Source organism: Bactrocera dorsalis, chromosome 5 (genome assembly GCF_023373825.1).
Source record: "Bactrocera dorsalis isolate Fly_Bdor chromosome 5, ASM2337382v1, whole genome shotgun sequence".
NCBI lineage: Eukaryota > Metazoa > Arthropoda > Insecta > Diptera > Tephritidae > Bactrocera > Bactrocera dorsalis.
This window is the reverse complement of record NC_064307.1, coordinates 68,906,446-68,928,800: the sequence shown is the minus strand read 5'-3', so window position 1 is coordinate 68,928,800 and position 22,355 is coordinate 68,906,446. Positions and strand designations below refer to the sequence as shown.

The following is a 22,355-nucleotide window of genomic DNA, read 5'->3' as shown; positions in this document are numbered from 1 at the left end:
ACCCCCTAAAAAAAAAAGATGTGGCATTAAACGTTGGTCGGAAAAGCCTTTCGGCTGTGTGAAATTTATGAGCGAGGCGGTCAATGGGAAAAACGGATTTAATGCGTAAAGTAGCGAAAAAGACGCCAAAAGGCGGCAACTGCCCCAAAGCTGTTGTAAAAAATTGCAACAACAACATGCAAGCGCTTGCAGGCAAAAGAAATCAAAAATAGCAACAACAACATGCAAACGTTGGCAAGCAAATGAAATAAAATATAGGCAAACCCACAATATGTATATGCGGCAACTTGGCTAAAAGCGCTTTAAATAAATTTTATTGCCAGCCTTTTGGGGTATGCAAGCATCAGACTTGTGGCAGCCAAAAAGCGGAAGGCGCAGCTTATATGGAAAATAAAATGTTTAAAGCTGACTGATTTGTGGAATCTGGCCTAATTTTCTGTGAATAAAATAATGCAGGCTGACATATTGGGAAATAGAATAAAAATTTTATTAAAAATATGGAAAATTTGTATATCTAAAGGGATAAATGTATAATTTAATGCTATGAGTTAGAAAGCAAACGCCAAATATAGGAAAATATTTCAAAATAATTTGAAAAACAAAATAAAAAATAATAATAATTAAAAAAAAATAAAATAAAAAAACATAATAATTAAAAAAAAAAAATAATTACATAAAAAATAATAATAAAAATATAATAATTAAAAATAATGTTTCGAAAAAGGGCTTAAGTTTTAAGCTACAAAAAAATTAAATTTCAATGAACAAGAATAAAAACTGAACAATAATATTCATATAATTTTTTCTATATAATTTTTCTGAAAATATAAAAAAAAAATCCTGAAAATTTTATGTGGCTTTGAAAAATTAGAAAAAAACTGTGGTAACCTTTTTGTTGTTGAAAATTTGCAAAAATTGCAAATGAAAATGAAATTTAATTAATTTTTTAAAATATATTTATAACCAATAGAACCAAAACTAATTTTTTTTTTCAATATTAGTGGTTTCTATTTCATAGTTTTTCCTTCGTCTGTAAACTTATGAAAAGTGATGTTACGTTATTTTGCATTTTAAGTGACGATATATAATAAATATTAGAGCAGGTTGATTTTTTTTTATAAATTCTCGATGCAGTGAATGCTCTACGGAACATTTTGAACAACTTTGCCCAAAACACTATGGGTCTAAAACAAGTTTTAAGCATATTTAGGCGAAGAAAATGTTCTTTGCTTTAATTTGAAAGTCACCTAAGAGAATATGGGTCTAAAAACAGTTTCAACTACACGCTCGTTTTGAATTTCATTAGGATAACTCAAAAACTGTAGCACAAATTTTTAATGATCCCTAAAATAGCTTCCAGATTAATGTTTTCAGTAACAAAAAGAAAATAAAGTCATTCAAGAAAAGTTATGAAATAAAATATTTACATTTTTTTCAAATTGTAAAAAAGTCATTTTCGAAAATCAAAGTTTTATATTTACTTAAATAAAATTTTTTGGAAATTCAAAGTTATTTTGGACACAAAACAAGATTTCTATAGGCAAATATAAGTTTCACAATTAAATTTTCGAAAATCAAAATTTTCTTATCCAAACACTAATGGTTTTTCTTGGAAGTTCAAACTTAGTTTTGACAGAAAACAAGATTTTTTAAAGCAGAAATGCGTTTCACAAGTTCATTTTCGTAATTCGAAATTGTATGTTTACAAAGTGAGTACTTTTCGGAACTTCAAACTTGTTTTGGACAGAAAACAACATTTCTTGAAGCATATATACGTTCCTCCAGTTCATTTTTGAAAGCAAGATTTTTTAAAGCAGCTATGCCTTTCACAAGTTCAATTTCGAAAATCCAAATTGCATATTTATTTACAAATTGACCATTTTTCAGAAGTACAAACTTATTTAGGATAGGAAAATTGTTTCTTGAACCATATATATGTTTCACAAGTTCATTTTCGAATCAAAATTTTATATTTATTTCCAAAATTTATCACTTTTCGGAACTTCAGACTTATTTTTGACAGCAAACAAGACTTCTTGAAGCAATTACAAACTTTTTTCATTTTAAGAAAATTTCAAAATTAACCTAAAATTCATATTTCGAAGCCACATAAAATTTCAAACCTTGAAAAATTTTAACGATATTAATTTTTTGAGTGTGATTTTCGTTTACAGAGTAATTATTCAGAGCAATGTATCGAATTTGAAACGAATATAAAAATGCTAACAAATTAAACTTGATCTAACATAATACCAGTGAGTGATTTCTAAACTACCAAGCTATACGCCACCACACAATCAACGAAGAAAAGCTAAAATTTTTTAAAATTTTCAAGTGCTTAAAATCTGTGAAATACAGTGTTCAAATCAAAGTTATAACAAATAAAATTATCAGTTGAAGAAAAAACAGTGAAAAAGCAACAACGCAACAACGAAGTTAAGAAAATAAATTACCACAATGTGCAAACAAGAAAAATGTTAAAAGTCTGCGTTATTGCGCAAGCAAAAAAAATAACAACAAAACTTTACACCAAAAACTACAAACAAACCAATTAAGTCATACACCACACCACACACATACACTGACCACCCACCAACTCGCAGCGCTTACACCGTTGAACGGAAGCAACGGTTTCTTCTGCTATTTCTACTTCTTCGTCCCGCTGTTTACATAAAAAGCCATCAAAATTAAGTTCTCAAAGCAAAATCATCACGCATACCGTCACACCGAGAACATCTACGACGGTGGCACCGACACTGACGACGACGAATGCCCGTTGGAGTCCACCACGATGAATCCGTATGAATATGAAACGACACTGGACTGTCGCGATGTGGATACACGCGCCGGCGGTGGTGGTGGCGGCGGCCTCGGTGGCGGTGGTCTAAACGGTGGTACAGCTGTTGGTGGTATGATGAGTTTGCGTCACAATCCAACGTCGACACATTCACATCAAAATACGTTGCAACATCAGAATCAACAGAATTTACAATTGCAACAACAACAGCAACAACATCTGCAACAACAGCAATCACCATACGATTACGAGTATCAGCATTTGCCACATCGTGCTGGTGAATTGGCTGCAGCAGCGGCAGCGAACAATAGCGGTGCAGTGTCAACGGCACAGCGCAACACACACGGCAGACCAGGCAAGTAGCTGAAATTTTTTTTTTGGAAATATATTTTTTTTGGGCGAGAACGGTGTAAAATGTGCAAAGCTAGCGGTTCAGGCCTGTGACTTTGCAGTTGGTTGAGGTCCTTAGTGTCAGTTGACTACTTTTTTTGGCTGTCTAGTTTTTGCTGAGTATATAAAAACTAAAACTTACCGATCCAAAAGGAGTTAGAACGCTGAAATACCAGTTATTGACCGGTTAAGTTTCGGGTAAATTTTGGTTAATAACCGGGTTAATTTCGGTTAAAATCTGGGTTAGTTCCGGTTAACATCTGGGTTAATTCTGGTTAACATCTGGATTAATTTCAGATAAAATCTGGGTCAACTCCGGTTAAAATCCGGGTATATTTCGATTAAATTCTGTGTTAGTTCCGGTTAATATCTGGGTTAATTCCGGCCGTCGTGAAAATTATTTTGTTCCTCGTAAAAAATTTAATTCATACTTGCAACATATGCTGTTTTTTGCATAGTTTCGTATTGCTAAATTTTTTAGTGAAACATACTTTTAGGCGAAAATTGTATAGGACCGAAATTCTGTAGTATTTGCAAGCATTTTGATATTTTTGTGTTTAAATATCTTAAATAACGGCATATACTTTATATTATGAGCGTTTTTGCACACCTAACTGTTCCAAATCTTTAACTACAAGGAAGCTTTATATGAGTAGCAATCCCATTTTAACGCAATAATAGCTATTTTGTGTCTAATTTTGCCATCATCTTGAAGCAATTAAGTTTTAAATTTGAAATTTATTTTTTCTCTTCTTTTCCTCTCACTTTTCCTCACTACTTTCCACATTTTTTGTTTTGATTTTTTTAACACTCACTGTATGCTTCCATAAAGTCTGCAACTAGCAAGCGTATGTAGCTAAAGTGTCTAATAAAGTACGTCCTGTCAAATACACACACACACGTATACTGTTAAGCACAGGTAAAAGATGCCTGTCTGCAGTAGATACGCGCTCTAACATTTTCCATTCACAAAGGAGCAACTGCAGCACTAACTATATATATACATAAGTCTTTGTACCTATATATGCTATATATACTACCGTCTATGGTTTTAATCAGTGTTGATGTCGTTGATACCAACAACACTAACAATGTTTGGCTTTTACTATCGCCGCTGTTGTTACATAGTGTTGACCTCTTCACTTAATTGGCCTGTTGTGGCGGACACATGATTGCAACCACATAAATATGCACACACACTTACATACAAACATACATCTCGGTGCTGTTCACTGCACTGTGTCCTGCAATACTCCACTCTATTACCACTACATGCCGCCACTACTGTGTTGTACGTGTCCGCATGCCAACCTGTCTGCTTGTTCGTTCGGCACCTTTGTCGGACCCTCTCCATACATGCATTGTTGTCCTTTTTTGCGCAGTCTTCAATTCTTCAAGTGGCCTTTGTTGACGCTTTTGTTTCATTTATATTTATTTATTTGCACCTTTTTCGGTTTTTGCTCGTTTGCGTTCGCTTTTGTTTGCCATTTAAGCAGGTATTTGGTTGTGTTGCAGCAACAAATCAAAATTAATAATAGTAATATGTGATAATAAGGCACACTTGGCTTGGGTAGCATGGCAGTGAACTTAGCTATGAATGAAGCAGTTTAAACACTCGTAAATTTATGATTTTTGAAGCCTTTAAAAATTTAAGGACTTTACTAAAATTCAGCAAAAAAATAAAAAAAATGTTTGAAAAATATAATTGCCTTATATTTGCTTTAAAAAATTACATTTGAGTTCAAAATTTGTTATTCTGCGCATTTTTCCATTCAATTTGTATTTTCCTGCCACTTTTACTGTTACTGTTTAATATATTCGGTTGCCTTGAATTTAAATTTTTTGGCTTTCTGCTTTGTTTTTAACACAAAATATGGAAGCATGCATTTTTAAACATTTGACGAAATATGAAAAATATTTTGAAAATTTATAATAGTTTTCACATTTTGTTGAGTTATTTCATTGACATATTCATGCTGCATATGTTATATATGGTTCATTCATCTACATACATATGTTCGCATATACATACACAAATATGAATGTGTAGTTGTATTGATAAGTCAGGAAAGTTTTACTTTTAATTCTAATGAGTTTGTGCTAACGAATAACGGAGTTCTTAAAGCGTTTAAAAATTTAAAATCTAATTTTGAAATTTGGAAAATCCTTTATTTCGGCTTCTTTGAAGCGATTTATCAATTAAAAAATAATTATTAACAAGTATTTCCAAAAAATAATATTTTTAAGTTTTTTTGTGTTCAAAAAATATTTTTTTTTGAAAATTAAATTTATAAAAATTTTTTTGAAAATTAAGTTTTTAAATTTTTTTTTGAAAATTAAATTTTTAAATTTTTTTTTGAAAATGTGTCTTTATTTTCAAAATGTTTCTTAAATATTTAGCCTTACAAAATTTAATAATTTTTTGTTTTTTGAATATAAATTTTTTTTTTCAAAATTTTTTTCTGTTTTAAATATTTAGCCTTACAACAGTTCAGAATTTTTTCCTTAACTTTCGTAGAAAATTTTTTATAAGCCTTAAGAACATTTTTTTTATAAAATTATGTTATTTCACTCAGTTTTCCTCTCAAAATCTTCCAAACGTATGTTTTTTCCTTTCTATTTTTTTATCTCCGAAATGAAATGAATGAAGCTAGAGCATTCTCGCTCCCCTTCTATTTAATTTTTCCAACGCTTATCGCTATTAAATTTCATATTTCCACCTACAACAGCGCACACCACAGCTCTGTGCCACAATCAACTGCCTGTATTTGCCTGCGTTGCATGTTGTCATATGATACGCATAGCGACCGAATGCAATGTTGCATTACAAGCGAATGCATGAAAATATGAAAAAAGCAGCTGAAACAATATTTGCCAGCGCTGGCAGGCAGTGTGGCTCATATTCAAGCGTAACTCCAAAACAATGTACATGAAATTTGAGAAAAATTAGTTGTAATTAGAAAGCCGAAATTTTTTTAATGAATTATGGTTTGAAAATTTTTGGGAATGAGAAGAATATTAAGGGAGCAAAAATGCGGCAGAAAAAGGGGAAATAATAATTTTTGAATTAAATAAAGAAATGTCTCACAAAATGTGGAAATAATATTTTTAAAATTTTATCTCATAAATCACAATATTTTAGCATAAAAATAATATTTTTTAACTTTTTTTAAATATCTTAGTATTTTAGCATAAAATTCAATTGCAAAAAGTTCGGAACTATTTTTGCATTCATAATTTTTATGAAAAACCGCACGCTCATGCCATAAGTACATTAAATTTAAGTGTAAATCACACTAAATAATTTATTCATCAATAATACTCACTGCACACATATTCAATATTGTATGCCGCAACACCCCGCCGCTCTCTGCGCGCACGCAAACAACCCTCCGGCCGCAAATCCCAACATTTCGCACCCCTCTGCACTAACTAATGCCAGCCCAGTACCCGCTTTGCGCTTAATTAAAAAGTCATCAGACCGCTGACTCTTTCCTTGAAGATTTTGACTGCGCTAAAAAGCTGGATGTGGCGTGCGGAAAACGCGCCGAAAAATAGCCGAAAATCCGAGAATTTATGCTTATCTCACTTTTGTACAAATTTTGCGTTTTGCATAAATTAAAATACACAAAACGCGATACATATACACATGGATGTAGAATTTATCTTGCAGCAACCCTATGAATGCTAGAAAATGAATATGTTGCAAGCGCAAAACGCATGCCGCAACTCACCCCTGAGCGCGACTAGAAACAATGAAAGGCTAAAGGCATGATGAGTAGGAATGATGTACTACATGATGAGGATGATGATGATGAATATCAAATGATAATGATGTATTTGTGATGAATATGATGAGCTTGTGATGATAAAGATGGTTAGCTTGTAATGTTACTGAGCTTGGAATGATGATGAGCTTCTGATAATGTTAAGACTGAGTTTTTCTGCTCATAATGTTGCTGAGTATGATGAGCTTGCTAAGCTTACAATCAAAAATCGCTTCCAATTCAGTAAATCTCAAATGCACAAAAATGCTTGCGCTGCCCTTACGCAGCCAAGCGCCGGCTGGTGGGTGAAAAAATAGCAACTCCAAAAATAAATCCCAAAAAAATTTTATTTTTATTTTTTGCCTACACAATTAAGCCGCTCAAGGTCCAGCAAGCTTGCTGTTTGTAGGCTTGTATGAGCGTTTGTATGCATGTGTATGTGTGCATGAGTGTCTATTACTGAAGCTCGATTGAAAGAATTAGCCAGCTGAGCGCTTGATGATTGCCACCACGTTGAACTTTAGACACATAGCGGTATATACACACACCCATACATAAATTTTTTAGCGCTTGCCTGCCGAAATTTTCGCTAACAGCCGCTTTTTTGTTTTTGCTGACATTGTTTTCGTACTTTAAATTGTGATTTTTCCAGTTGGTTGCACCAAGCGCGGCGCGGAATTTTTGAAAAATACAAAAAAAATATATTAAATAGCAAAGGGGTTCTTAAAAATGGCAGCAGCCAGCAAACAATGCTGACTTTAGACTGCACAACACAACACAGGCGCATTATGTGACAGACACACACATATGTACACCGCGCGCCGCATCCTGCATGAGCGCGCGGCAGGACAATGAAATATGTCTGATGTGAAAGTGTTGCCACGGCAAAGGGGAGAATACGCCGAAAAGTCAAACATGCTATTATCTGCTTTATTAATAATGCCGCATACGAGCGCAGTTGCAGCTGCGTTGCTCGAGCGCGATGTGCAACATGCCGTAAGTAGGCTGTCGCTGCTAGCTGCGTGGCGTGAATGGCGGTAGCAAGGTAATAGCTGAAAATTAACAGCATTTCTCAGGCGTTGAGCCGCGCAGACAGTGACAAGGTTCAGGACGACGCTGTAAAGTAGTTGTTTTTAATGAGTACTGTTGCATATATAGTTACTTGCCACAATTTACGTTGTCGCCTTACGCGCGCACATCTTTTATGGTTTCTTTTTCTACGTCTTGTACTTCTTTTCATGCTTTCATATATATGCTCATTCATTTACCCTACCTTTCAACTTTTCCTCTCACACCGCCATATTTTAATGTCTGCCTCAGCCGCCGCAACTTCTTCTAGAAACCATCGCGTAAGACGCAAAATCCTGTAATACGTCTGCAATCGCCAGCGGCAAGTCGCTTACAACTCATTCCTCCGCGCGCATTGACAAATTTGTGCAAGCCGCCTCGCCGCGCAGTAGCTATGTGACAGCCACAGCCCCGCGCCACGCACAGCTCAGCTGTCTGCCGACGCGCATTTCCATTTGCCGTTTCGCCGAAAAATGAATATTCCATTCAACCTTCAGCGCGCTGCCGTGAATCGATGTCGCTGATGGAGCTGCTTAACTAAAGACTCTTTCCCTTTATCCTGTGCGCTCGTTTGCTTAAGCCTTGAGGACAAATTTTTCAATTGTAGGAAAAGACACCCATTCATTATGCCGGCGCTCTCTCTCTTTTTATATCTTTTTATAGAATTTTCGCGCACAAAATGAAATATAAATTCGCTGCGCGCAAATCTGCACAAAAAAGATTGCAATTAACCAATCCACACAAGCAGCTTCGTCTTTTGCGTTGCACGCGCCCGGCAGTCTTTTGTGATCTCGTTCGAATTGGCGTCTGAGAAAATGGAATTTAACCTGCTGTGCGCCTCGAGTAGTCACAGGACACAAGGCGGCTGTGTGTACAAGTAGTGCATGGCTTGAATGATGGGATTTTCCTGCGCAATCAACAACTCGTTTCCATTTTCCTTTACACATTTTCGCTACGTTTTTGACCTTTTTCCATTTTGTTGTACTTTTTTTCTTGCATTTTTTGAATTCCTCATTTTGTGTTTCTTATTATAAACACACTGTTTACATACCAATACACGGGCATACACACACACGAAGCGCACGTAATGCCTTGCAAGTGAAAGCAATCAGCTTTTTCTTTGACAGCCAAATTTGACAAGTCGGATTTTCGATATATATTGCCAACAAAAAGGACTTATGACAAGCCAACAGGCAACAAAAGCCTTTGGCAGTCTCAGCGTCAATCTGGCTACGAAGAAAATGCTCATTGTTACGGCTAAACTGATTAGTTTGAAGTGTGTCCCTTTTCTTACCTTCTTTTGGATTTTATTTTTGGAGATTTCCATTTTTTTCTTTCTTTTAATTTTTTTTTTTCTGAGTTGGTGATCGAACATCCCTTGCGCTCGGCTGTGCGGCTTCGCTACTGCCTACCTTTCATTTGCAGTTGTTGTTGATTTTCCACTGATTGCATTGTTAAAGGAAATTAGGTTAGATTACATGTATTGTGTAGGTACTTTGAAGGTCCAATGCCGTTGCCGCTGCCGCTGCTTACCTCTGCTTGCCTCTGCTTGCCTCTACTTGCCTTTAAAGATTCAAGTACAAGCTGGCCAACACACGAAAAAAGAGTTATTACGCTGATCTCATTGATATGTCATGGCATTTGAGTGAGTGAATCGACTTAAGCAGAACTTTTGAGCTCAGCTGTCAAAATATGCGCAAACAAATTGGAGCAAGCCGGCAATTCAGGTCAAAAACATTTTAAATTCCTTTAGTTAGCTGGTATTACGTAAACGTTTACCTTGTGTGTGGTTGTTGGGAGGAAATATTTTGATGAATTGTTGTGTTAAAGGTATATAATTTGTAGTTACAGGTTTTTATTTTGGTTTCACTTTGGTTTTGAGCGATTGTTTGAAGAGTTAAAGGATTATCACAGGTGGCTAATAAGAGTTATGAGATTATAAGAATATTAGTTATTATAAACTTTTTTCAAACTTAAGCTTGATGCTTTTACAAAAGATCTGTTCTATAAAGTTCCCAGAAACATTATTGGGAGGCTGAAAGTATTTGAAATGAGTATTTACCGCCTAGAAACACAATGTTATAATGAAGTCAGGCACTGGAAGAGAACAGAGAACAGACCAGTGTCGGAATAAGAATTTCTTTAAGATGTGTTTTTGACTTCAACATGGCTACAACAGACCTAAAGTCATGGTGCAATCCTCGTCTTTTTATCTTATCTTCAATATAATTTTGATGTTACTTCGTAAATTCTTACGAATTTTAATTGAAATATCCGATTTTTGGGAGGGGTTGTCATACAAAAGCAAACCCTTCTAACTCTGCTCGCGGATACGCTACTGCCACAGACCCAGCCAAAGTGCGGTTCGGTGTATTATAGAGTATTTTTTTATTAAATTAAACATCTTTTGTGTAATTTTCAACGGCAAAATCTCAAATATGGCACTTTACTGCTTACAGTAGTAAAAGCAATACTCATGTAAGCTCAAAATAATAATTTCCTGTATTTACTTATTTTTCAAAATATTTAGTTTTTTCTACTAGTGAAATAAATATAAAGTTAAAAATTTTTAAAAATGATATTTGATGAATTTTATTTGCAGTTTTCGAAACTTAAAAATTATTTGAAAACTCAAAACAGTTGTGAAAACTTAAATTATTGTTTTTTTAAATTAATTTAACTATTTTTACAAAACATAAAAAAAAATTTCAAAACTCAAAAAAGTTTTAAAACTTAAAAAAAGTTTCCAAAATTTAAAAATAGGTTTTCAAAATTTCATAAAATTTCAAATTAATTTTTTTAAATTAGTTTAAGTTTAGCAAAACTTAAAAATATTTTTGATAAAAAATTATTAAAAATGAGATTTGAGCAATTCAATTTTTTCGAAAATAATAAATACGTTTTTTATATTTAATTGTATACCCATTATCGAAAATCGGTATGTACAGCTGGCAACTTTTAATAAAAATACGCATTTACAATCTTACCTACATTTTCGAAAACTTTTTTAATAAATCTTATATAAGATATTTGAAAAAAACAATATTTTTGAAAATATTTATTTTCAAATTTTTGTTTTGAAATTTTTTTTGCAATATTTCCTTTTTTTGTTTTAAATATTTTTTTTTTAAATTTTTGCTTAAATTTTTTTGAAAAATTTTTTTTTTAATATTTAACTTGAAATTTTTGTTTAAATTTTTTTATTTTAAATTTTTTGGTGTTTTTTGGATTTTTTTTAACTTTTTATCTTGAAAACTTCTAGCTTGAAAATTTTTTTGTCTTTGTTTTAAATATGTTTTGAAAAATTTTGCTTTATTTTTTTTTTAACTTTTTTTTTGAAAATTTCTGTTTTGATTTTTTTTAAGTATTTATTTTAAAAGTTTTTTTTGAAAATTTCTAATTTGATTTTTTTTTGAAAATTTCTGTTTTGAAATTTTTTTTTGAAAATTTCTGTTTCGAAATTGTTCTTCTGAAAATTTTTATTTTTAAACTTTTGTTTGGCATATTTTTAATTTTTTTTTTCAAAATATTGGTTTCGAAAGTTTGTAGTTTGAAATTTGTGTTTGAATTCTATTTTAAATTTTCTCCTTCTGTCAGTTTAATTTCATTTTTTTAGATTAATACCGAAATGAAACACAAAAAAATATTTTTTTTTTATTTTTTTTTGGATATTTTTGGAATTTTTTGAAAATTTTAGTTTTGAAATTTTTTTCTGTAAATTTTTTCATTTTTAAATTTTTTGTTTGGAATTTTTGTTCGAAAATTTTAGTTGTGAAATTTTTTTCTGTAAATTTTTTCTTTTTTAAATTTTTTTTTGCATTTTTTTTTTTTTGAAAATTTGTAGTTTGAATTTCTTTGAATTTCTTTGAATTTTTTAATTTTTTTTCTCCTTCTGTAAATTTAATTTAAAGAATTTTGATTTATCTCTTTCTAAAAATTTCATTTATATTATTTTTCAAGTTTTCTTGATTTATATTTTTGGGAAACTTCTTTTTTTAATTTTCTTCTGTCTGTATTTGATATTCAAATCAAAATCGAGCAACCGAAAATCCTCAGCTAATAAATTAGCTTAAAATCAAGCCTCCAATACCACTATAAGAAATTAAACAGACATTGAAACACAAAAAAAGACGCTCACCCCCCAAAACGTGTAGCAACTCTAAGCAATTGAGGCGTGAAAAACAATGAAAATACGCAACTACAACTGTAAAGGCGAAATGAAAATAAAAAACGAAGTGGCGCGGCGAACAAAATCGAGCAGCTGAACTTGAAATGCGCACCAAAGACAAAACACACCAAGCTGACGTTGGAAAAAAGCAATAAATTCACAAACTCAATGCAATAAATTTGGCAAATACGCAACAACAACAACGCAAACAGCAAACAGATAGCTATACGCCGAAATAAAAGTAGTTATAAAGCGACAGGCACAAAAGGAAGAGCACAAGTAACACTTAACAAAAGCACGGCACACGATTAAACGAAAGCCAGGGTCGCAATGTGTCAAATCGAAAACGCCAAAAAAAGTAAAAATAAACATTACACAAACAGCAACAAAGCGAAACTTCCTCAATAACCGCCGCTCAAGCGTACAAAAGTCGAAATAAAATAATAAAAACAGAAATTAAACACACACATACACACATACCAACAAATTATAAAAACAATAACAAGCTTGCCACTTTACAAAGGCGCAGCAATGAAAATTTGTTGCCAAAAAAGCAAAAACAAAAAATATAAAAATCTCGTTACGCTCGTAAATTTCAGCCAAAAACTCAAAGCATACGAGTGTACAATATAAAAGCACTTTGAAAATAAAATAAGCGCACAAATTTACAACATAAAAAGCGAGGCGCCCCCAACGCCGCAGCGCCGCACCTGGAGCGCAACACTAAAGCCACAAGCCACACATTTGTTTGGCACTTTGGCGGCCAGCTAAATTAGACGGCAGCATGCGATTTTATTGTCGAAAAATGAGCAAAAAAACGCAACAACAAAGTAAAACAGGCAACTTGAAAAAGAAGAAGCAGAAGTGAGGTGGAGTACAAGCAGCAAAAAGAAACAATTTGTTGAAAGCAGCGCGGAGCGGAGCGCGTAAGGTAGCGCCAATCGCGTCATTTTGTGGCAATATGCAAATACAAAGCTCACACATACATATATACATGTGTATATATAAATACATACATGTGTGTGTACGCCTGGTTACCATACACTACACTCGCCATACAAAATATTGGCATGTGAGTCCATAAAAGTTTTGCGGTTGGCAGCCAAGCGAATATTACATCAATAAAAGTGAGCGCGCAGTAATAACAAAAAAGCAATTACAACAAAATGTGCGCGCAACATACATAAGTGGCAAGTACATACATATGTGTAAGTGAGGAAGCTGCCACAAAGCGGTGCGAAGAAATACAAGCGGCAAGTATGCGCTGAGGCTGCCACTTAACGGCGCGCACCTTAAAATATTTTGTAAATTTTGTAAAATCGCGTAGCATAATATTAAAAAGTTACATACGTACACTTGCAACACGCAATATACGCTTAACAACTGCGAGCTTACACACCACAGCCTTGCTGCAGCACACGCATTGCCCCAAATGACTACCGTTTGCTGTGCAATTGGCAAAAATAACGGCAATAAGCACAGCTGCGTCTCGCATTTGGCTAACTTACGCAGCAGCTGCCCTTGAGCAATGTGTTCGCGCCACTACAATGGCAGCAAGTAGGTGGGCGCGCTGAAAATTCGTACACTCACAGTAACTGTGCGCATTTGTGTGCTTGTGCTGTGCGATTTTTAATACGCAACGCCACTTCACACCTCATAAAAGTCAGGCGGAGTGGCAATTGCTTGCGCGCAACGCCGAGCATCCGCTTTGCGCGCATGTTGCCACCTGCGTTGGCCCACCTAGTCGCTTCCTGTGTGCGCGGTGTGTGTGTTTGTGGCAATATTTCGCCGCGCCATTTGCGTCACTTATATTAGCTGCTTTGTTTAGTTTATATATTTCATTTGATATTTGTTTATTTTCAGCGCTTTTATTTCAATTTGTATATCATTTTTGCATACCCCACGCCGCCGTCGGCTGTCTGTAGTTGCTGGCTGTAAAATTCATTTCACGGCGCGCATAATTCAATACAATATAAATTTTACATTTTACTTGCTTGCGCTCGAGCGCTTACTGCCAACGGACACACACACAATTACACGCAAGCACAGCCACACGCCAAGGTCACCTTCGCGCGCCCCTAAATTTCATGCGAACTCAGCGCCTTCAAACGCCGCCACAGCGCGTTCACCATTCGCAACACCACTTCGTCGCTGCCACACACCCCCCGCAAAAAGTATCCACGCACTCCATTTTTGGCGATTCGTTGTTTGCATATTGCGCGCGATTAGTTTACAACGCTAACGGCATTTGTTTTGTTATTTCAGCTTAATTTATGACCCATAATGCCAGCAATCGTTGCCACTTTTCGCTGCTGCCAGACCGCACTACTCAAAGCAATCATGCTGCACACATACACGCACCCCATCCAGGACAAGCACGCGCGTACATATAACTAACAACTTGCAACCAGCTGAAGCATTCCGCCGCGTTACTGTTGCAATTAAATCATGAAAAGTTTTACAAAAAATTTTCCAATTTCCACGCTTACTTTGCAAATTCATGCGCTTGTTATTGCTTGCCGCGCGTCTTCGCCGCGCCGCCGCTAAGTGCGCGCCCGCAAATTTTGTTGACTAACTTGGCTGCGAGCGTTGGCTAGCTGACTGCATGATTTTCCAAGCAACAACAGCAATAATTTCGCTAACAATAACAACAATTTTCTAAACTTTAATCGAAGCGAAGCGTTCATAAATAATTTCCGCCGCTATTTTTAGCGTATTCTCTATATCCCATTCAAATGTGTCTATGTGTGTGCGTGCGTGTGGGTTCTGTTTATTGCTTTTGCCTTGATTACCTTCTATGCATCAATGAAAGTGAGTCATTCATTACTTGCGCGCATTGTCTTGTTTTCTTTTTCCAATTTTTATTAAACAATCTTCATTGAATTGCGGCAAAACGCTTCGTGGAAGTGCGCATTACAAGTGGGTGAGCTCATTGTTGTGGCATGGATTAGATTGATTGCATGATCAATAGTTGTGGCTGGTATTCATCACTTGGCTATTTTAGAGGAGCTTAGTTTACTCTTTACTTATAAAATCTAATCTAAACGACTTATAAAAGCACTGCTTGTTTCCTTTTTTTGTAAAAAAAGTTGTTCAATATCTCTTTGTACTTAATTTCTTCACTTTGCTACTGATATTGAATCCAAATTCGTAACCGTGGCTATGAACCAGTATACTAATGCACCAAATCATCTGTTTTTCCTTGAAAACTTTTCTTCTTATCTTCGTAAATGGAAGTATAAGGCATTGTCAACTTGTCATGAAGAATTTCCAACCATTCGCTCCCTGTTTCACAAGTTCAGTTCACAGCCTGTTCATCTCTAGGCAAGTTGGAACCTCCAAAACTCCTAATTCTTAACCCAAGCTACTAACCAGTTCAGCTAATGTGCCAAATCATCTGTATTTCCTCGAAAACTCATCTTCTTATCTTCATAAATGGAAGTATTTAGTACTCTTAACTCGCTACATTATGGCGGTTATAACCTTTCGCTACCCGTTTCACAAGTTCAGTTTACAGAATATTCAGCTCTGGACAAATTGGCACCTTCAAAACTGATGCCTTCGCAGAAGTTATAGCTTTAAGCATACTTTCGTGGATATTTTAACCAAATATACTCGTATTAGTTCTAGTTTTCCTAAGGTTAGTTGAAAAAGATGTTAGTTACCTTATCTATGATTAAAAGATACCTAACTTCTCCACCAAATGCTACAAATTGACTTAACTTTGCTCGTCCTTTATATAAAGATACTCACCTCACCTCAGGGCTGATTTTGACAATTGTGTCATTGCTGACATATATCAATTGTATTGCTATACTTGCTCGAATATCAAATTGCTTTGAGGCAGGTTTCTTGCAACTTAATTTGCATAGTTGAGGCAGTACGAAAAGTGAAGTATTGAAATATCTATATTACTACTTAAAAGGTATGTGAGTAAAAGCACACATGTGCCACTGACATTTGTCAAATGTTTGCCATTTTTAGCCATGCCGCAGGTGTGAAAGAGAGAAAGTGTTAGAAGCCTTAAGCGCAAACAACTTACCTTAAAATTTTGCCAAGCAAAGATTTTTTTGCAAATTGCGAGTGTCAGGCTTGCTTGTCAACCCATGTCAATTAGATATGGTAGCCATATGTAGATATATATATATTTAGTTTTTTTCGTATATATAGACCTAGCGCCAACGGGTTAACTAGTGTACTACTCATTTGAGTTTTTCTTTCGCCTAGCAAATTTGTTACGCAACAGCTAAAGCTGTACAACAAAAATATATTTACGCCGCCAGCCAACCGTTTAAGCCTTTGCGCACGTGATTTGCATACGAAACGCGCCATAAAACGAAATTAAAATGCCATAAAGCAAACTAGAAAATTTATGCTTTTGCATTAAAAATATTTTTGCTATTGTTTATAGTCTTGAAGTCACTTTTTTCTTTTCTTTTTTTTGGCGAGCAAGAACTCTTCATTAGATAATCGCTATAATAAGTACACACTACAAAAGCAATACAAGGGTAACTCGGCGCTTAAATTTTTATAAATATTTTGAAGCAGACCAAATCGCAACTACTTGGCACCAACGAAAATACTTCAATTTTCCATTTTAATTGCTTTGGAAGCGCAATAAAATTACTGTTTGCTGCAAAGTGGCGACAAGTGCCTGCGTCTACACTCAGCTTGGCGTTGGCGAGCGCACAATGTGACCATTGGTCTTCTCAGCTCCCCAATACTGACACTTTTATCGCAGCATTTTCGTTTAAATTCCTGTCATCGCTCTTCGTCCCCCTTTGGCCACAACTTTCATAGCTCTTTTATTATAACTCGCATGCTTGTCAAATAAAAATAAAGTTTCTTATCAAAAAATTGAAGTGCTCACTGAGGAATGACGGAAGTAGGATAATACATAATACGTAGCACTCGTAAGCGTGTATAAATCTACACATTTGAGTGGTTTTCTAGAGGGTAAACTCGTAAAACAAAAATCTCTATGCGCGCCGTAGAGATAACATCCGTCAGTAGAGTTTAGAGTGCATAGTAAAAATGGCGACTACGAAAGATCAGCAAGTTGTGGCACAAACAAGTGCGGCGTGATGACAAATTTGTGTTTTGATTTTTATTGTTTAGTGTTAGTTTACGTAGAATGCACATAAAGCAGTGCAACAAATTGTGTACGGTGAAGTTAAGAGCGTGGTGGAGAGAGTGGTGTGAGCGCAAAGAAAACGGTCGTTTTCTGGGTATAGAAACCCCAAAGCTTTATCGCTGTTTTACGAGTCAACTTATTAGCTTTTGTTTTAGAAATCAGAATGCGTATGTGGGTGCAACTTTAAGCTTTTACAATTTGAGAGAAATTTATATATATTGCGCAGCAATTTCGATTGTGTAACTCACAACTGGTTTAAGAAATTTAACTTATATTTCGTAGCTTGAGGGGCAGTGCTTATTACGCGGTATTGAAGACTCAAAATGTTATTAAAATTAAAACATTAATACTTTTATGAGTATGTTAAACTAAAAAAAATCCAAAAAAATGCTTACTTTACTCCTACGACTAGATAAAAAGCTCTCAGTTTATATGCAAAAATATTTGAAAAATATTTAAAGAGACAAAATTTTGTGTTTTACCTTAAATTATAATCGTTACTACTTTCCACAAAACTTATGTGCTCTGTACGTCAGCAGAAGCAACAAAATTGGCAACAGCGTGCCTGAAATTTGGCAACATTGCAAAAATACGTCACCTTCTGCAGTTGTCATAAAATCGCTGCGATGCCCATGCAATGAGACACAAAATCACATTCGCTACTTCACTTTCTATACAAAGAATACGAAATTGCGACTTATTGCACAATGACAGCTGTCAAAAACGCACTACGCACACCATGAAAAAGTGCAAGCTACGCAGAAAACGAAAAAAGCCAACTAAATGAAAATCGACAGTAGTAAAAATTTACGCAAATCAAAGCTATGCTTGACATTTACTTTTATTTTCTTTATTTTTATATGTCAGTTTAGTTATAAAATTGTCGTAAATGAAAAAAGGTCACTTGTAATGTACAAAAATTGACAGTTGCGACACCCCAGGGTAGACAAAGTAAAAGACACACACGCGAAAAAGGGCGACTGTGCGCTCTTGTGAGACGTTCGCACAGCGGAAGTGCGGCATGTTGCACGTCAGTGCGCGCGGGAAAATGTCAAAAACACACGATAAACCAAAAATGGCACTCCACATATGAAGGTGACCCAAAGTGTGTACTTGCAACATAGTTATAAAAATAAAATTTATTATCAACGCCAAGTCCAATCAACCAGCAAATGCCATTAGCATTTGTTGCATAACCTGCCTTTATGTCAGCTAGTGCCACGAAATGCAGTCAATGCTTTAGTATTTTATAAGAAAACATGAAAAGAGCGCTAATCGACTATAAACTATGCGCCATTACAAACGCATACAATATAAAAATTACAATAAATTGTTGTTGTTCTCAGTAAAGCGCCTCAATACGCGTAGTAACCCCATAAAATACCTCAAATACAGTGTATTGACCTGACCTGCTCTAATTCCGTGTTTTCGAATCGCTGCCAACTCACTACGCGTTTCGAGCAAATACCCACGATTATTTGTATGTAGTGGTGAAGGCAGAATTCTTGGGAACTCACAAAAACATATTATAAAGAGATTAGGTAATACAGCATTTATCTACACCGTCTCCCCGTGAGCATATTGTAAGCATCCGTAAATGCATCCTCAACCTTTATTGCTTCGCTACACATTTCTCATACTCGCAGACAGTTTGTGCTCCGTTTTGTGGCATGCATGTTGTTGTGACATTAAATATGCGTCAACGCAGCTGATGGTGTCATTAATGTCATTTGTGTGCATTTATTGAGGTTATGTGTGTATGTGGATATGGCTGTTGTGGCAGTGTTGTTCATTGAGGCCGCTCACAGACGCGTTTCCTTTTCACTAAACAGCCTCCACAGCTTGTCAACTGTTGTTGTTGTTATTATTAGCTTCTTCCTATATTATTTAGCGTATTTTGTGTACCAAATTATCCATTAAGGCAGCATTACGTTTTGTGCCTTGCGCCTCATTGCTGTTGTCCGCCGCGTACCCGTATTGTTTCCAGCAAATTATGAAAGGCGCACAAAAAAATGGGTAAAGGAGTTGCCAGCCCACGTACAAAATCACCGAAACCTTTATATTAAATATGTGTGATTTATGGCCACCGATTATGTGTGTGTGTGTGTGTTTCTGTAGTGGAATTGGTAATTTCTTTATTATTATGCAGAAACATATGCCTTTGTGAGGTCCTTGTTGGGCATAATACGGCGTTGGACCCATTTACATTGGCCGGCATATTTTAAATTGTGTATTTGTGAACATATGTTGAACTTTTAATAAACGCGTTATGTGGCAATTTAGTTTTTAATAGCGTCGTTTAATACAAAATGGCAGTCGGACACCTTTTGTGTCCGAGAACCAGTGATAATTTAGGTTAGAAGTTAGAATGGACTGTATAAGCTTTTTGTTGGCCAAGTGTTTTATTGCTGAGGACTTTGTGTGGAAATAGAAGCTTTGTTTAGCTCTTTTAATTAGGTTTTCACTGTTAACTTATCCCAAAGTCGCCTAATTGTAGACTAAAGGTTGTAACACATTTTCGACTCCAGCCTGTATATACACGAGTTTAGTCTCTTAGTTTTCAAGGTATCGATCTGAAATTTGGAACACTTCTTTCTGCTTCCAAAAAGCTGCTTACTACTAAGAACCGCCGATATCGGACCACTATGGCATATAAGTAGCTGCCATACAAACTGAACGATATAAATCGGGTTCTTATATGGAAAACACTTTTTCTTGATAAGTTATCTTCACAAAATTTAGTATATATGGTTTTCAAATGCATCGCGATAATATATGTGGAAACTGTTCAGATCGGACAACTATAGCATATAGCTGTCATACAAACGAAAGTATACAAATCTTGTCCTTGTATAGAAAATGTGTCTATTTGATAAGATATTTCCCTGAAAATTCGCATTAATTATTATCTTAGACAGTGCTATAACATCCAAAGAAATTGTGCAGATCGGACAACTATAGCATATAGCTGCCATACAAACTGAACGATCAAAAACGAACTCTTGTATGGAAAACTTTTTTATTTTATGACTTAACTTCACCAAATTTAGTACAGATCATTGCTCAAACTAATTACACAATCTCCCAAGAAATGGTTTAGTTCGCTTTACTATATCATATAGCTGCCATACAAACTTATCGCCAAAAATCAAACTTTTGTATGGAAACCATTTAATTTGTGAAGACTTCAGTGCAACCGTAGTCAACATTTTTCTAGTTTTTATATTAATTTCCATTGTTTTCGCTTCCAACTGCGTTCTTGTACAAATTTTTCATTGATTGCCCGCTTTGATCCTTTTCTTCTCGCACCTACTCGTTAATTACTTTACATACCTTTTCTTGTTGAACTTGAACTTTGTGCATTTTTTCCCTCACTTCTGCCATACACATCGCATAATTAATGGCTTCTACTTCTGTTAAACAATATGCGCCTTCACTTACTACACCGTTATGCCTTCACAAGCAGTTCATTGCACTAAATGCTCATTAATAAATCAAAACCGAACCGCCACCGTTGAAAATTGCCGAACAAAAACGATTTACAAAAGGAGTATCATACAAAATAACTGTCGTAATTCAACAAGCTCATTAAAATTTTGTAGAAAAATAATGCAGAGATGAAAAAAATTACAAATTGTACATGAATTATTAATTAATTTTCAATCAGAAATTATTTTTTTTTAATTTTACACGCGTGCGCTGCTAATCAACGAGGAAAATTCATTAATTATTGATGAGTCGGTTTGTAGTGTACACATATGAGTAATAATTTAGAGGGAAATTCCATTGGTGTGAAATGAAAAAATGGAAAATTGTTAGATTTAAGTGAGTACATAGAGAAATTTACGCCTCAGTGTCTTTTCGCTAAAGGTTTGAAAATGCAGAAACATTGCTTTGAAGTAGGTACTGTGAGCACTAGTTTGTAACTAGTTGCTATCAAAAAAATAACGACACAAAAATTAGTTTTAGAATGTTTTTCAAATAATTGCGCAACTAGTCCGAAATATACTAGTTTGTAACTAGTTGTTTTAAAAATTCTTTAAATTATATTTTTCCTTTGCTTAAGCTTTTAACTATTTTTTCGACGAAATCTCCACTTTTTTAATACCCCAGCGCAGTGCTCACCTTGAAATAGAAAAATAAATAGAAAATTAGTTTCTTCTTCAGTTTCTTAGAAACAGCTTAGAGAAGTTCAAAGCCACGCACGCCGCAGCAGCTAATCAAAAGCAATGAGATTAGGTGCTCCACCGCGTAACTTATTCAAATACCCGCCACTACTTTTTCGGTTGCCCCGCAGCACCAACTGGTAGGGTAGGTCAAGCAACTGCAGCACATCAAAGCCAAGTTTCACACACACATACGCACGCCGAACAGCGTGATAAGCAAGGCAGCAAAGATAATGTAGCAACACTTGCTTTCCAAGCAGTCGAGTGAGCGTACGTTGAACCGCTGTTTAGCCGCAATGCAAGCGACTACCTGCTGTTTTTTGAGACCAAGCGCTCAATGCGTATTATAAGGGCGCAACAAGCATACATTTCAAGTGCTGCCTTTTCATTTAGCATACCGCACACACACACATGTGCACATATGCCAACTATTTATAATCCCTGGCACGTCTGTTTCCGCAGTTACCGCAAACAACCAACACCTGCGAGATTGCCTTTTGAGCAAAAGTAATAATAAATAAAAAATGCATAAAAAATACAAGCTGCAGCAACAACAACATTGACAACACAAACATATCCTGCAGTGATTTGAAGTGATAATATAAAGTAAGCAAAAACACGGAAATACGGTAGCCACTGTGCTGCCTACAAGCAGCACGACAAAGGACATGCCACACACCCACCAGAAACAACAACGTTTGTGTGTTGCATGCATGGGTGTTGTACAGCGCCTGCGGCTATGCATACGCTCAGCTACACTAATACCACAGCAGCGGGTGACTGGCTGCTGCGCTAAAGACAGGCTGTTACTGGAGTTGTGTTTGTACCCTTTCATTAGCAGCAACGGCAGCCGGCGTGGGTGGGC

General features: G+C 35.3%; 1 protein-coding gene across 5 annotated transcripts in view; it reads left to right on the top strand.

Moving 5' to 3' along the window:
- Positions 1–22,355, top strand: part of LOC105227845 (teneurin-m) — a 464,312-nt gene that overhangs the window by 89,999 nt on the left and 351,958 nt on the right. For 3 of the 5 annotated variants that reach the window (XM_049457222.1, XM_049457224.1, XM_049457227.1), the window contains exon 2: positions 2,175–3,152. The exons of 1 other annotated variant lie outside the window; for it this stretch is intronic. In XM_049457222.1, coding sequence (XP_049313179.1) covers positions 2,792–3,152 — 361 coding nt within the window. In that variant the 5' untranslated portion in view covers positions 2,175–2,791. Of the gene's footprint in view, positions 1–2,156; positions 3,153–22,355 lie in introns of all 5 variants that reach the window. One more of the 5 variants, XM_049457223.1, reaches the window with a different exon arrangement.